The following is an 18,255-nucleotide window of genomic DNA, read 5'->3' as shown; positions in this document are numbered from 1 at the left end:
CTTTCCAGAGGAAAGGACCGTCACCATTTTACCTTTCCTCTGGAAAGGACCGTTACCATTTTACCTTTCCCCTGGAAAGGATCGTCACCATGTTACCTTTCCTCTGGAAAGGATCGTTACCATTTTACCTTTCCTCTGGATAGGACCGTTACCATGTTACCTTTCCCCTGGAAAGGATCGTCACCATGTTACCTTTCCCCTGGAAAGGATCGTCACCATGTTACCTTTCCTCTCGAAAGGACCGTCACCATTTTACCTTTCCTCTGGAAAGGACCGTTACCATTTTACCTTTCCAGAGGATAGGACCGTCACCATTTTACCTTTCCAGAGGAAAGGACCGTCACCATTTTACCTTTCCCCTGGAAAGGACCGTTACCATTTTACCTTTCCAGAGGATAGGACCGTCACCATTTTACCTTTCCAGAGGAAAGGACCGTCACCATTTTACCTTTCCCCTGGAAAGGACCGTTACCATTTTACCTTTCCAGAGGAAAGGACCGTCACCATTTTACCTTTCCAGAGGAAAGGACCGTCACCATTTTACCTTTCCCCTGGAAAGGACCGTCACCATTTTACCTTTCCAGAGGAAAGGACCGTCACCATTTTACCTTTCCAGAGGAAAGGACCGTTACCATGTTACCTTTCCAGAGGAAAGGACCGTCACCATTTTACCTTTCCCCTGGAAAGGACCGTCACCATTTTACCTTTCCAGAGGAAAGGACCGTTACCATGTTACCTTTCCTCTGGAAAGGACCGTTACCATGTTACCTTTCCAGAGGAAAGGACCGTTACCATTTTACCTTTCCAGAGGAAAGGACGTTACCATTTTACCTTTCCAGAGGAAAGGACCGTCACCATGTTGATGTAGCCCAGATATGGAGTGAGAGAGAATGCTTATCAGAGTGAAAGACTTTGGTGCTTCACATTCCTGACACCTGACCAACTGTTTGACTTATAACTCACAAATCCTCTGATAGATATCTGTCCGTAACTAGACTACATCTATAAAACATCTTCATGGCTTTGTTATACATTCAGAGAAACAAACGATGTATACACTGTAAACCTTTTAGAGCGTCATTCAGTGGTATGTGGGAAGTTATTGGAATGAGTGGAAACTTTCTCTACCTTTCTCAACCTCTTTCTCTCCCTATGTCACTATCTTTCTTTCTCTCCCCCTCCTTCCTTCCTCCCTGCTCTCTCCCTCTCCCCTCCCTCTCCCCTCCCCCTTCCCTCCCATCCCTGCTCTCTCCCTCTCTCCTCCCTCTCCCCTCCCCCTGTCCTCCCATCCCTGCTCTCTCCCTGCCTCCCCTCTTTCTCCCCCGCCTCCCCCATTCCATCTCCTCTCCCCTCTTTTTCCCGTTACCTCCCATCCCTCCCCTCTCCCTTCCCTCTCGTCACTGCTTTCTCCCTCTCCCCTCCTCCCCTCCTCCCTCCCTCCCTCCCTTCCTCAGGTTGAGTGGTGCATCGCCGTTCTTGGGGGAGAATAAGCAGGAGACTCTAGCTAATGTGTCTGCGGTGGACTACACCTTTGATGAAGAGTTCTTCAGCAGCACCAGCCTCCTGGCCAAAGACTTTATCACCAGGCTGCTTATCAAAGACCCAAAGTACATGATCTCCTTACTCTAACCTCTGACCCTAACCCTCACCCCTATCCCTAACATTGTACAGGCGAGGCCTCTGTATATACTATGTGCTTAGTTCGGTCCTGAATGTATTGAAACATGCCACTGAACCAGAGTGTGCATGTACACCGCCCTGCACTTAAACACAGTGTGCCCAATGTTCTCAACTCTATACATTAGTGCAGAGTTTTCAAGCTGGAGTCTGTGGGGTACTGCAGGAGGTACACCAGTTTATTCAACACTTTTTGGGGGAAAATCGTATTGGCTATTTTTTTAAGGTGAAAAGTAATTTATTTTATGAATATAGCTAGCTACAACACAATACCATTGTAGATACCCATTTTTATGTCTCTGTGTCCAGCATGAAGGAAGTTAAGAGGTAGTTTCACGAGCCTATGCTAACTAGCGTTAGCGCAATGACTTGAAGTCTACAGGAACAGTTAGCATGCTATCCTGTTTATCCAACTCTGGGGAAGTAGATAAATGGCTTCATTGACAAAATCTCAAACTATCCCTTCAGTATGGAGGAAATTAGTCATTGGTGCTAATTACAGGGGTTTCCTCTGTAGAGAAATTCTTAGGCGGGCCGTTTAAGTGGTCTTTTTGGGGATGGTAAAACAGTGTCAACTTTAAACATCCAAGATGATAGAACGCATGCAGAAAACATACTGAACTAAATATATTAAATAATAACATCTATGAGAACTTACAATCAAATAAAATATAGGCAGTCAGGAACATAGAAAGTCTCAAAACCATTCTAGGTCCATTGATTAGACTTAGCAAAATGCATAGAATTAAAATAAGTTATCTTTAAAACTGAAAACTTGTCTCTCAGGCCTGTGCAAAACGTTATAGAACCTTTACCTTTATAGAATAGACTGGATAGTTTAATAGACCTTTACCTTTCTAGCTAATAGACTGAGTAGTTTAATAGACCTTTACCTTTCTAGCTAATAGACTGAGTAGTTTAATAGACCTTTACCTTTCTAGCTAATAGACTGGATAGTTTAATAGACCTTTCTAGCTAATAGACTGGATAGTTTAATAGACCTTTACCTTTCTAGCTAATAGACTGGATAGTTTAATAGACCTTTACCTTTCTAGCTAATAGACTGGATAGTTTAATAGACCTTTACCTTTCTAGCTAATAGACTGGATAGTTTAATAGACCTTTACCTTTCTAGCTAATAGACTGGACAGTTTACCAGACCTTTACCTTTCTAGCTAATAGACTGGATAGTTGAATAGACCTTTACCTTTCTAGCTAATAGACTGGATAGTTTAATAGACCTTTACCTTTCTAGCTAATAGACTGGATAGTTTAATAGACCTTTACCTTTCTAGCTAATAGACTGGATAGTTTAATAGACCTTTACCTTTCTAGCTAATAGACTGGATAGTTTAATAGACCTTTACCTTTCTAGCTAATAGACTGGACAGTTTAATAGACCTTTACCTTTCTAGCTAATAGACTGAGTAGTTTACCAGACCTTTACCTTTCTAGCTAATAGACTGGATAGTTTAATAGACCTTTACCTTTCTAGCTAATAGACTGGATAGTTTAATAGACCTTTACCTTTCTAGCTAATAGACTGGATAGTTTAATAGACCTTTACCTTTCTAGCTAATAGACTGGATAGTTACCAGACCTTTACCTTTCTAGCTAATAGACTGGATAGTTACCAGACCTTTACCTTTCTAGCTAATAGACTGGACAGTTACCAGACCTTTACCTTTCTAGCTAATAGACTGGACAGTTACCAGACCTTTACCTTTCTAGCTAATAGACTGGATAGTTTAATAGACCTTTACCTTTCTAGCTAATAGACTGGATAGTTTAATAGACCTTTACCTTTCTAGCTAATAGACTGGATAGTTACCAGACCTTTACCTTTCTAGCTAATAGACTGGATAGTTTAATAGACCTTTACCTTTCTAGCTAATAGACTGGATAGTTTAATAGACCTTTACCTTTCTAGCTAATAGACTGGATAGTTTAATAGACCTTTACCTTTCTAGCTAATAGACTGGATAGTTTAATAGACCTTTACCTTTCTAGCTAATAGACTGGACAGTTTACCAGACCTTTACCTTTCTAGCTAATAGACTGGATAGTTTAATAGACCTTTACCTTTCTAGCTAATAGACTGGATAGTTTAATAGACCTTTCTAGCTAATAGACTGGATAGTTACCAGACCTTTACCTTTCTAGCTAATAGACTGGATAGTTTAATAGACCTTTACCTTTCTAGCTAATAGACTGGATAGTTTACCAGACCTTTACCTTTCTAGCTAATAGACTGGATAGTTTAATAGACCTTTCTAGCTAATAGACTGGATAGTTTAATAGACATTTACCTTTCTAGCTAATAGACTGGATAGTTTAATAGACCTTTACCTTTCTAGCTAATATACTGGACAGTTTACCAGACCTTTACCTTTCTAGCTAATAGACTGGACAGTTTACCAGACCTTTACCTTTCTAGCTAATAGACTGGATAGTTTAATAGACCTTCACTTTTCTAGCTAATAGACTGGATAGTTTACCAGACCTTTACCTTTCTAGCTAATAGACTGGATAGTTTAATAGACCTTTACCTTTCTAGCTAATAGACTGGATAGTTTACCAGACCTTTACCTTTCTAGCTAATAGACTGGATAGTTTAATAGACCTTTACCTTTCTAGCTAATAGACTGGATAGTTTAATAGACCTTTACCTTTCTAGCTAATAGACTGGATAGTTTAATAGACCTTTACCTTTCTAGCTAATAGACTGGATAGTTTACCAGACCTTTACCTTTCTAGCTAATAGACTGGATAGTTTAATAGACCTTTACCTTTCTAGCTAATAGACTGGATAGTTTAATAGACCTTTACCTTTCTAGCTAATAGACTGGATAGTTTAATAGACCTTTACCTTTCTAGCTAATAGACTGGATAGTTTAATAGACCTTTACCTTTCTAGCTAATAGACTGGATAGTTTAATAGACCTTTACCTTTCTAGCTAATAGACTGGATAGTTTAATAGACCTTTACCTTTCTAGCTAATAGACTGGATAGTTTAATAGACCTTTACCTTTCTAGCTAATAGACTGGATAGTTTAATAGACCTTTCTAGCTAATAGACTGGATAGTTTACCAGACCTTTACCTTTCTAGATAATAGACTGGATAGTTTAATAGACCTTTACCTTTCTAGCTAATAGACTGGGTAGTTTAATAGACCTTTACCTTTCTAGCTAATAGACTGGATAGTTTAATAGACCTTTACCTTTCTAGCTAATAGACTGGATAGTTTAATAGACCTTTACCTTTCTAGCTAATAGACTGGATAGTTTAATAGACCTTTACCTTTCTAGCTAATAGACTGGATAGTTTAATAGACCTTTACCTTTCTAGCTAATAGACTGGATAGTTTAATAGACCTTTACCTTTCTAGCTAATAGACTGGATAGTTTAATAGACCTTTACCTTTCTAGCTAATAGACTGGATAGTTTAATAGACCTTTACCTTTCTAGCTAATAGACTGGATAGTTTAATAGACCTTTACCTTTCTAGCTAATAGACTGGATAGTTTAATAGACCTTTACCTTTCTAGCTAATAGACTGGATAGTTTAATAGACCTTTACCTTTCTAGCTAATAGACTGGATAGTTTAATAGACCTTTACCTTTCTAGCTAATAGACTGGATAGTTTAATAGACCTTTCTAGCTAATAGACTGGATAGTTTACCAGACCTTTACCTTTCTAGATAATAGACTGGATAGTTTAATAGACCTTTACCTTTCTAGCTAATAGACTGGATAGTTTAATAGACCTTTACCTTTCTAGCTAATAGACTGGATAGTTTAATAGACCTTTACTTTTCTAGCTAATAGACTGGATAGTTTAATAGACCTTTACCTTTCTAGCTAATAGACTGGATAGTTTAATAGACCTTTACCTTTCTAGCTAATAGACTGGATAGTTTAATAGACCTTTCTAGCTAATAGACTGGATAGTTTACCAGACCTTTACCTTTCTAGATAATAGACTGGATAGTTTAATAGACCTTTACCTTTCTAGCTAATAGACTGGATAGTTTAATAGACCTTTACCTTTCTAGCTAATAGACTGGATAGTTTAATAGACCTTTACCTTTCTAGCTAATAGACTGGATAGTTTAATATACCTTTACCTTTCTAGCTAATAGACTGGATAGTTTAATAGATCTTTACCTTTCTAGCTAATAGACTGGATAGTTTAATAGACCTTTACCTTTCTAGCTAATAGACTGGATAGTTTAATAGACCTTTACCTTTCTAGCTAATAGACTGGATAGTTTAATAGACCTTTACCTTTCTAGCTAATAGACTGGATAGTTTAATAGACCTTTACCTTTCTAGCTAATAGACTGGATAGTTTAATAGACCTTTACCTTTCTAGCTAATAGACTGGATAGTTTAATAGACCTTTACCTTTCTAGCTAATAGACTGGATAGTTTAATAGACCTTTACCTTTCTAGCTAATAGACTGGATAGTTTAATAGACCTTTCTAGCTAATAGACTGGTTAGTTTACCAGACCTTTACCTTTCTAGATAATAGACTGGATAGTTTAATAGACCTTTACCTTTCTAGCTAATAGACTGGATAGTTTAATAGACCTTTACCTTTCTAGCTAATAGACTGGATAGTTTAATAGACCTTTACCTTTCTAGCTAATAGACTGGATAGTTTAATAGACCTTTACCTTTCTAGCTAATAGACTGGATAGTTTACCAGACCTTTACCTTTCTAGCTAATAGACTGGATAGTTTAATAGACCTTTACCTTTCTAGCTAATAGACTGGATAGTTACCAGACCTTTACCTTTCTAGCTAATAGACTGGATAGTTTAATATACCTTTACCTTTCTAGCTAATAGACTGGATAATTTACCAGACCTTTACCTTTCTAGCTAATAGACTGGATAGTTTAATAGACCTTTACCTTTCTAGCTAATAGACTGGATAGTTTAATAGACCTTTACCTTTCTAGCTAATAGACTGGATAGTTTAATAGACCTTTACCTTTCTAGCTAATAGACTGGATAGTTTAATAGACCTTTACCTTTCTAGCTAATAGACTGGATAGTTTAATAGACCTTTACCTTTCTAGCTAATAGACTGGATAGTTTAATAGACCTTTACCTTTCTAGCTAATAGACTGGATAGTTTAATAGACCTTTACCTTTCTAGCTAATAGACTGGATAGTTTAATAGACCTTTACCTTTCTAGCTAATAGACTGAATAGTTTAATAGACCTTTACCTTTCTAGCTAATAGACTGGATAGTTTACCAGACCTTTACCTTTCTAGCTAATAGACTGGATAGTTTAATAGACCTTTACCTTTCTAGCTAATAGACTGGATAGTTTACCAGACCTTTACCTTTCTAGCTAATAGACTGGATAGTTTAATAGACCTTTACCTTTCTAGCTAATAGACTGGATAGTTACCAGACCTTTACCTTTCTAGCTAATAGACTGAGTAGTTTAATAGACCTTTACCTTTCTAGCTAATAGACTGGATAGTTTAATAGACCTTTACCTTTCTAGCTAATAGACTGGATAGTTTAATAGACCTTTACCTTTCTAGCTAATAGACTGGATAGTTACCAGACCTTTACCTTTCTAGCTAATAGACTGGATAGTTTAATAGACCTTTACCTTTCTAGCTAATAGACTGGATAGTTTACCAGACCTTTACCTTTCTAGCTAATAGACTGGATAGTTTAATAGACCTTTCTAGCTAATAGACTGGATAGTTTAATAGACCTTTACCTTTCTAGCTAATAGACTGGATAGGTTAATAGATCTTTACCTTTCTAGCTAATAGACTGGACAGTTTACCAGACCTTTACCTTTCTAGCTAATAGACTGGATAGTTTAATAGACCTTTACCTTTCTAGCTAATAGACTGGATAGTTTACCAGACCTTTACCTTTCTAGCTAATAGACTGGATAGTTTAATAGACCTTTACCTTTCTAGCTAATAGACTGGATAGTTGAATAGACCTTTACCTTTCTAGCTAATAGACTGGATAGTTTAATAGACCTTTACCTTTCTAGCTAATAGACTGGATAGTTTACCAGACCTTTACCTTTCTAGCTAATAGACTGGATAGTTTAATAGACCTTTACCTTTCTAGCTAATAGACTGGATAGTTTAATAGACCTTTACCTTTCTAGCTAATAGACTGGATAGTTTACCAGACCTTTACCTTTCTAGCTAATAGACTGGATAGTTTAATAGACCTTTACCTTTCTAGCTAATAGACTGGATAGTTTAATAGACCTTTCTAGCTAATAGACTGGATAGTTTACCAGACCTTTACCTTTCTAGCTAATAGACTGGATAGTTTACCAGACCTTTACCTTTCTAGCTAATAGACTGGATAATTGACTAGACCTTTACCTTTCTAGCTAATAGACTGGATAGTTTAATAGACCTTTACCTTTCTAGCTAATAGACTGGATAGTTTAATAGACCTTTACCTTTCTAGCTAATAGACTGGATAGTTTAATAGACCTTTACCTTTCTAGCTAATAGACTGGATAGTTTAATAGACCTTTACCTTTCTAGCTAATAGACTGGATAGTTACCAGACCTTTACCTTTCTAGCTAATAGACTGGATAGTTTAATAGACCTTTACCTTTCTAGCTAATAGACTGGATATTTTAATAGACCTTTCTAGCTAATAGACTGGATAGTTTAATAGACCTTTACCTTTCTAGCTAATAGACTGGATAGTTTAATAGACCTTTACCTTTCTAGCTAATAGACTGGATAGTTTAATAGACCTTTATCTTTCTAGCTAATAGACTGGATAGTTTAATAGACCTTTACCTTTCTAGCTAATAGACTGGATAGTTTACCAGACCTTTACCTTTCTAGCTAATAGACTGGACAGTTTACCAGACCTTTACCTTTCTAGCTAATAGACTGGATAGTTTAATAGACCTTTACCTTTCTAGCTAATAGACTGGATAGTTTAATAGACCTTTACCTTTCTAGCTAATATACTGGATAGTTTAATAGACCTTTACCTTTCTAGCTAATAGACTGGATAGTTTAATAGACCTTTACCTTTCTAGCTAATAGACTGGATAGTTACCAGACCTTTACCTTTCTAGCTAATAGACTGGATAGTTTAATATACCTTTCTAGCTAATAGACTGGATAGTTTACCAGACCTTTACCTTTCTAGCTAATAGACTGGATAGTTTAATAGACCTTTACCTTTCTAGCTAATAGACTGGACAGTTTAATAGACCTTTACCTTTCTAGCTAATAGACTGGATAGTTTACCAGACCTTTACCTTTCTAGCTAATAGACTGGATAGTTTAATAGACCTTTACCTTTCTAGCTAATAGACTGGATAGTTTAATAGACCTTTACCTTTCTAGCTAATAGACTGGATAGTTTAATAGACCTTTACCTTTCTAGCTAATAGACTGGATAGTTTACCAGACCTTTACCTTTCTAGCTAATAGACTGGATAGTTTAATAGACCTTTACCTTTCTAGCTAATAGACTGGATAGTTTAATAGACCTTTACCTTTCTAGCTAATAGACTGGATAGTTTAATAGACCTTTACCTTTCTAGCTAATAGACTGGATAGTTTAATAGACCTTTACCTTTCTAGCTAATAGACTGGATAGTTTAATAGACCTTTACCTTTCTAGCTAATAGACTGGATAGTTTAATAGACCTTTACCTTTCTAGCTAATAGACTGGATAGTTTAATAGACCTTTACCTTTCTAGCTAATAGACTGGATAGTTTAATAGACCTTTCTAGCTAATAGACTGGATAGTTTACCAGACCTTTACCTTTCTAGATAATAGACTGGATAGTTTAATAGACCTTTACCTTTCTAGCTAATAGACTGGGTAGTTTAATAGACCTTTACCTTTCTAGCTAATAGACTGGATAGTTTAATAGACCTTTACCTTTCTAGCTAATAGACTGGATAGTTTAATAGACCTTTACCTTTCTAGCTAATAGACTGGATAGTTTAATAGACCTTTACCTTTCTAGCTAATAGACTGGATAGTTTAATAGACCTTTACCTTTCTAGCTAATAGACTGGATAGTTTAATAGACCTTTACCTTTCTAGCTAATAGACTGGATAGTTTAATAGACCTTTACCTTTCTAGCTAATAGACTGGATAGTTTAATAGACCTTTACCTTTCTAGCTAATAGACTGGATAGTTTAATAGACCTTTACCTTTCTAGCTAATAGACTGGATAGTTTAATAGACCTTTACCTTTCTAGCTAATAGACTGGATAGTTTAATAGACCTTTACCTTTCTAGCTAATAGACTGGATAGTTTAATAGACCTTTACCTTTCTAGCTAATAGACTGGATAGTTTAATAGACCTTTCTAGCTAATAGACTGGATAGTTTACCAGACCTTTACCTTTCTAGATAATAGACTGGATAGTTTAATAGACCTTTACCTTTCTAGCTAATAGACTGGATAGTTTAATAGACCTTTACCTTTCTAGCTAATAGACTGGATAGTTTAATAGACCTTTACTTTTCTAGCTAATAGACTGGATAGTTTAATAGACCTTTACCTTTCTAGCTAATAGACTGGATAGTTTAATAGACCTTTACCTTTCTAGCTAATAGACTGGATAGTTTAATAGACCTTTCTAGCTAATAGACTGGATAGTTTACCAGACCTTTACCTTTCTAGATAATAGACTGGATAGTTTAATAGACCTTTACCTTTCTAGCTAATAGACTGGATAGTTTAATAGACCTTTACCTTTCTAGCTAATAGACTGGATAGTTTAATAGACCTTTACCTTTCTAGCTAATAGACTGGATAGTTTAATATACCTTTACCTTTCTAGCTAATAGACTGGATAGTTTAATAGATCTTTACCTTTCTAGCTAATAGACTGGATAGTTTAATAGACCTTTACCTTTCTAGCTAATAGACTGGATAGTTTAATAGACCTTTACCTTTCTAGCTAATAGACTGGATAGTTTAATAGACCTTTACCTTTCTAGCTAATAGACTGGATAGTTTAATAGACCTTTACCTTTCTAGCTAATAGACTGGATAGTTTAATAGACCTTTACCTTTCTAGCTAATAGACTGGATAGTTTAATAGACCTTTACCTTTCTAGCTAATAGACTGGATAGTTTAATAGACCTTTACCTTTCTAGCTAATAGACTGGATAGTTTAATAGACCTTTCTAGCTAATAGACTGGTTAGTTTACCAGACCTTTACCTTTCTAGATAATAGACTGGATAGTTTAATAGACCTTTACCTTTCTAGCTAATAGACTGGATAGTTTAATAGACCTTTACCTTTCTAGCTAATAGACTGGATAGTTTAATAGACCTTTACCTTTCTAGCTAATAGACTGGATAGTTTAATAGACCTTTACCTTTCTAGCTAATAGACTGGATAGTTTACCAGACCTTTACCTTTCTAGCTAATAGACTGGATAGTTTAATAGACCTTTACCTTTCTAGCTAATAGACTGGATAGTTACCAGACCTTTACCTTTCTAGCTAATAGACTGGATAGTTTAATATACCTTTACCTTTCTAGCTAATAGACTGGATAGTTTACCAGACCTTTACCTTTCTAGCTAATAGACTGGATAGTTTAATAGACCTTTACCTTTCTAGCTAATAGACTGGATAGTTTAATAGACCTTTACCTTTCTAGCTAATAGACTGGATAGTTTAATAGACCTTTACCTTTCTAGCTAATAGACTGGATAGTTTAATAGACCTTTACCTTTCTAGCTAATAGACTGGATAGTTTAATAGACCTTTACCTTTCTAGCTAATAGACTGGATAGTTTAATAGACCTTTACCTTTCTAGCTAATAGACTGGATAGTTTAATAGACCTTTACCTTTCTAGCTAATAGACTGGATAGTTTAATAGACCTTTACCTTTCTAGCTAATAGACTGAATAGTTTAATAGACCTTTACCTTTCTAGCTAATAGACTGGATAGTTTACCAGACCTTTACCTTTCTAGCTAATAGACTGGATAGTTTAATAGACCTTTACCTTTCTAGCTAATAGACTGGATAGTTTACCAGACCTTTACCTTTCTAGCTAATAGACTGGATAGTTTAATAGACCTTTACCTTTCTAGCTAATAGACTGGATAGTTACCAGACCTTTACCTTTCTAGCTAATAGACTGAGTAGTTTAATAGACCTTTACCTTTCTAGCTAATAGACTGGATAGTTTAATAGACCTTTACCTTTCTAGCTAATAGACTGGATAGTTTAATAGACCTTTACCTTTCTAGCTAATAGACTGGATAGTTACCAGACCTTTACCTTTCTAGCTAATAGACTGGATAGTTTAATAGACCTTTACCTTTCTAGCTAATAGACTGGATAGTTTACCAGACCTTTACCTTTCTAGCTAATAGACTGGATAGTTTAATAGACCTTTCTAGCTAATAGACTGGATAGTTTAATAGACCTTTACCTTTCTAGCTAATAGACTGGATAGGTTAATAGATCTTTACCTTTCTAGCTAATAGACTGGACAGTTTACCAGACCTTTACCTTTCTAGCTAATAGACTGGATAGTTTAATAGACCTTTACCTTTCTAGCTAATAGACTGGATAGTTTACCAGACCTTTACCTTTCTAGCTAATAGACTGGATAGTTTAATAGACCTTTACCTTTCTAGCTAATAGACTGGATAGTTGAATAGACCTTTACCTTTCTAGCTAATAGACTGGATAGTTTAATAGACCTTTACCTTTCTAGCTAATAGACTGGATAGTTTACCAGACCTTTACCTTTCTAGCTAATAGACTGGATAGTTTAATAGACCTTTACCTTTCTAGCTAATAGACTGGATAGTTTAATAGACCTTTACCTTTCTAGCTAATAGACTGGATAGTTTACCAGACCTTTACCTTTCTAGCTAATAGACTGGATAGTTTAATAGACCTTTACCTTTCTAGCTAATAGACTGGATAGTTTAATAGACCTTTCTAGCTAATAGACTGGATAGTTTACCAGACCTTTACCTTTCTAGCTAATAGACTGGATAGTTTACCAGACCTTTACCTTTCTAGCTAATAGACTGGATAATTGACTAGACCTTTACCTTTCTAGCTAATAGACTGGATAGTTTAATAGACCTTTACCTTTCTAGCTAATAGACTGGATAGTTTAATAGACCTTTACCTTTCTAGCTAATAGACTGGATAGTTTAATAGACCTTTACCTTTCTAGCTAATAGACTGGATAGTTTAATAGACCTTTACCTTTCTAGCTAATAGACTGGATAGTTACCAGACCTTTACCTTTCTAGCTAATAGACTGGATAGTTTAATAGACCTTTACCTTTCTAGCTAATAGACTGGATATTTTAATAGACCTTTCTAGCTAATAGACTGGATAGTTTAATAGACCTTTACCTTTCTAGCTAATAGACTGGATAGTTTAATAGACCTTTACCTTTCTAGCTAATAGACTGGATAGTTTAATAGACCTTTATCTTTCTAGCTAATAGACTGGATAGTTTAATAGACCTTTACCTTTCTAGCTAATAGACTGGATAGTTTACCAGACCTTTACCTTTCTAGCTAATAGACTGGACAGTTTACCAGACCTTTACCTTTCTAGCTAATAGACTGGATAGTTTAATAGACCTTTACCTTTCTAGCTAATAGACTGGATAGTTTAATATACCTTTACCTTTCTAGCTAATATACTGGATAGTTTAATAGACCTTTACCTTTCTAGCTAATAGACTGGATAGTTTAATAGACCTTTACCTTTCTAGCTAATAGACTGGATAGTTACCAGACCTTTACCTTTCTAGCTAATAGACTGGATAGTTTAATATACCTTTCTAGCTAATAGACTGGATAGTTTACCAGACCTTTACCTTTCTAGCTAATAGACTGGATAGTTTAATAGACCTTTACCTTTCTAGCTAATAGACTGGACAGTTTAATAGACCTTTACCTTTCTAGCTAATAGACTGGATAGTTTAATAGACCTTTACCTTTCTAGCTAATAGACTGGACAGTTTAATAGACCTTTAACTTTCTAGCTAATAGACTGGACAGTTTACCAGACCTTTACCTTTCTAGCTAATAGACTTAGTAGTTTACCAGACCTTTACCTTTCTAGCTAATAGACTGGATAGTTTAATAGACCTTTACCTTTCTAGCTAATAGACTGGACAGTTTACCAGACCTTTACCTTTCTAGCTAATAGACTGGATAGTTTACCAGACCTTTACCTTTCTAGCTAATAGACTGGATAATTGAATAGACCTTTACCTTTCTAGCTAATAGACTGGATAGTTTAATAGACCTTTACCTTTCTAGCTAATAGACTGGATAGTTTAATAGACCTTTACCTTTCTAGCTAATAGACTGGATAGTTACCAGACCTTTACCTTTCTAGCTAATAGACTGGATAGTTTAATAGACCTTTACCTTTCTAGCTAATAGACTGGATATTTTAATAGACCTTTACCTTTCTAGCTAATAGACTGGATAGTTTAATAGACCTTTACCTTTCTAGCTAATAGACTGGATAGTTTAATAGACCTTTACCTTTCTAGCTAATAGACTGGATAGTTTAATAGACCTTTACCTTTCTAGCTAATAGACTGGATAGTTTAATAGACCTTTACCTTTCTAGCTAATAGACTGGATAGTTTACCAGACCTTTACCTTTCTAGCTAATAGACTGGACAGTTTACCAGACCTTTACCTTTCTAGCTAATAGACTGGATAGTTTAATAGACCTTTACCTTTCTAGCTAATAGACTGGATAGTTTAATAGACCTTTACCTTTCTAGCTAATATACTGGATAGTTTAATAGACCTTTACCTTTCTAGCTAATAGACTGGATAGTTTAATAGACCTTTACCTTTCTAGCTAATAGACTGGATAGTTACCAGACCTTTACCTTTCTAGCTAATAGACTGGATAGTTTAATATACCTTTCTAGCTAATAGACTGGATAGTTTACCAGACCTTTACCTTTCTAGCTAATAGACTGGATAGTTTAATAGACCTTTACCTTTCTAGCTAATAGACTGGACAGTTTAATAGACCTTTACCTTTCTAGCTAATAGACTGGATAGTTTAATAGACCTTTACCTTTCTAGCTAATAGACTGGACAGTTTAATAGACCTTTACCTTTCTAGCTAATAGACTGGACAGTTTACCAGACCTTTACCTTTCTAGCTAATAGACTTAGTAGATTACCAGACCTTTACCTTTCTAGCTAATAGACTGGATAGTTTAATAGACCTTTACCTTTCTAGCTAATAGACTGGATAGTTTACCAGACCTTTACCTTTCTAGCTAATAGACTGGATAGTTTAATAGACCTTTACCTTTCTAGCTAATAGACTGGATAGTTTAATAGACCTTTACTTTTCTAGCTAATAGACTGGATAGTTTAATAGACCTTTACCTTTCTAGCTAATAGACTGGATAGTTTAATAGACCTTTACCTTTCTAGCTAATAGACTGGATAGTTACCAGACCTTTACCTTTCTAGCTAATAGACTGGATAGTTTAATAGACCTTTACCTTTCTAGCTAATAGACTGGATAGTTTACCAGACCTTTACCTTTCTAGCTAATAGACTGGATAGTTTAATAGACCTTTACCTTTCTAGCTAATAGACTGGATAGTTTAATAGACCTTTACCTTTCTAGCTAATAGACTGGATAGTTTAATAGACCTTTACCTTTCTAGCTAATAGACTGGATAGTTTAATAGACCTTTCTAGCTAATAGACTGGATAGTTTACCAGACCTTTACCTTTCTAGCTAATAGACTGGACAGTTACCAGACCTTTACCTTTCTAGCTAATAGACTGGATAGTTTAATAGACCTTTACCTTTCTAGCTAATAGACTGGATAGTTTACCAGACCTTTACCTTTCTAGCTAATAGACTGGACAGTTTAATAGACCTTTCTAGCTAATAGACTGGATAGTTTAATAGACCTTTACCTTTCTAGCTAATAGACTGGATAGTTACCAGACCTTTACCTTTCTAGCTAATAGACTGGATAGTTACCAGACCTTTACCTTTCTAGCTAATAGACTGGATAGTTTAATAGACCTTTACCTTTCTAGCTAATAGACTGGATAGTTTAATAGACCTTTACCTTTCTAGCTAATAGACTGGATAGTTTAATAGACCTTTCTAGCTAATAGACTGGATATTTTAATAGACCTTTACCTTTCTAGCTAATAGACTGGATAGTTTAATAGACCTTTACCTTTCTAGCTAATAGACTGGATAGTTTAATAGACCTTTACCTTTCTAGCTAATAGACTGGATAGTTTAATAGACCTTTACCTTTCTAGCTAATAGACTGGATAGTTTAATAGACCTTTACCTTTCTAGCTAATAGACTGGATAGTTTACCAGACCTTTACCTTTCTAGCTAATAGACTGGACAGTTTACCAGACCTTTACCTTTCTAGCTAATAGACTGGATAGTTTAATAGACCTTTACCTTTCTAGCTAATAGACTGGATAGTTTAATAGACCTTTACCTTTCTAGCTAATATACTGGATAGTTTAATAGACCTTTACCTTTCTAGCTAATAGACTGGATAGTTTAATAGACCTTTACCTTTCTAGCTAATAGACTGGATAGTTACCAGACCTTTACCTTTCTAGCTAATAGACTGGATAGTTTAATATACCTTTCTAGCTAATAGACTGGATAGTTTACCAGACCTTTACCTTTCTAGCTAATAGACTGGATAGTTTAATAGACCTTTACCTTTCTAGCTAATAGACTGGACAGTTTAATAGACCTTTACCTTTCTAGCTAATAGACTGGATAGTTTAATAGACCTTTACCTTTCTAGCTAATAGACTGGACAGTTTAATAGACCTTTACCTTTCTAGCTAATAGACTGGACAGTTTACCAGACCTTTACCTTTCTAGCTAATAGACTTAGTAGTTTACCAGACCTTTACCTTTCTAGCTAATAGACTGGATAGTTTAATAGACCTTTACCTTTCTAGCTAATAGACTGGATAGTTTACCAGACCTTTACCTTTCTAGCTAATAGACTGGATAGTTTAATAGACCTTTACCTTTCTAGCTAATAGACTGGATAGTTTAATAGACCTTTACTTTTCTAGCTAATAGACTGGATAGTTTAATAGACCTTTACCTTTCTAGCTAATAGACTGGATAGTTACCAGACCTTTACCTTTCTAGCTAATAGACTGGATAGTTTAATAGACCTTTACCTTTCTAGCTAATAGACTGGATAGTTTACCAGACCTTTACCTTTCTAGCTAATAGACTGGATAGTTTAATAGACCTTTACCTTTCTAGCTAATAGACTGGATAGTTTAATAGACCTTTACCTTTCTAGCTAATAGACTGGATAGTTTAATAGACCTTTACCTTTCTAGCTAATAGACTGGATAGTTTAATAGACCTTTCTAGCTAATAGACTGGATAGTTTACCAGACCTTTACCTTTCTAGCTAATAGACTGGACAGTTACCAGACCTTTACCTTTCTAGCTAATAGACTGGATAGTTTAATAGACCTTTACCTTTCTAGCTAATAGACTGGATAGTTTACCAGACCTTTACCTTTCTAGCTAATAGACTGGACAGTTTAATATACCTTTCTAGCTAATAGACTGGATAGTTTAATAGACCTTTACCTTTCTAGCTAATAGACTGGATAGTTACCAGACCTTTACCTTTCTAGCTAATAGACTGGATAGTTACCAGACCTTTACCTTTCTAGCTAATAGACTGGATAGTTTAATAGACCTTTACCTTTCTAGCTAATAGACTGGATAGTTTAATAGACCTTTACCTTTCTAGCTAATAGACTGGATAGTTTAATAGACCTTTCTAGCTAATAGACTGGATAGTTTAATAGACCTTTACCTTTCTAGCTAATAGACTGGATAGTTTAATAGACCTTTACCTTTCTAGCTAATAGACTGGATAGTTTAATAGACCTTTCTAGCTAATAGACTGGATAGTTTACCAGACCTTTACCTTTCTAGCTAATAGACTGGACAGTTACCAGACCTTTACCTTTCTAGCTAATAGACTGGATAGTTTAATAGACCTTTACCTTTCTAGCTAATAGACTGGATAGTTTACCAGACCTTTACCTTTCTAGCTAATAGACTGGACAGTTTAATAGACCTTTCTAGCTAATAGACTGGATAGTTTAATAGACCTTTACCTTTCTAGCTAATAGACTGGATAGTTACCAGACCTTTACCTTTCTAGCTAATAGACTGGATAGTTACCAGACCTTTCTAGCTAATAGACTGGATAGTTTAATAGACCTTTACCTTTCTAGCTAATAGACTGGATAGTTTAATAGACCTTTACCTTTCTAGCTAATAGACTGGATAGTTTAATAGACCTTTCTAGCTAATAGACTGGATATTTTAATAGACCTTTCTAGCTAATAGACTGGATAGTTTAATAGACCTTTACCTTTCTAGCTAATAGACTGGATAGTTTAATAGACCTTTACCTTTCTAGCTAATAGACTGGATAGTTTAATAGACCTTTACCTTTCTAGCTAATAGACTGGATAGTTT

The 18,255-nt window shown here is 35.3% G+C and overlaps 1 protein-coding gene across 2 annotated transcripts in view; it reads left to right on the top strand.

The window, feature by feature from the left end:
• Nucleotides 1-18,255, top strand: part of dapk1 (death-associated protein kinase 1) — a 200,279-nt gene that overhangs the window by 99,192 nt on the left and 82,832 nt on the right. For both annotated transcript variants that reach the window (XM_071351997.1, XM_071351996.1), the window contains exon 8: nt 1,455-1,607. In XM_071351997.1, the coding sequence (XP_071208098.1) occupies nt 1,455-1,607 (153 nt within the window). The remainder of the gene's footprint in view (nt 1-1,454; nt 1,608-18,255) is intronic.

This window comes from Salvelinus alpinus, chromosome 19 (assembly GCF_045679555.1).
Source record: "Salvelinus alpinus chromosome 19, SLU_Salpinus.1, whole genome shotgun sequence".
NCBI classification, from domain to species: domain Eukaryota; kingdom Metazoa; phylum Chordata; class Actinopteri; order Salmoniformes; family Salmonidae; genus Salvelinus; species Salvelinus alpinus.
This window is presented reverse-complemented; position numbering and strand designations above follow the sequence as displayed.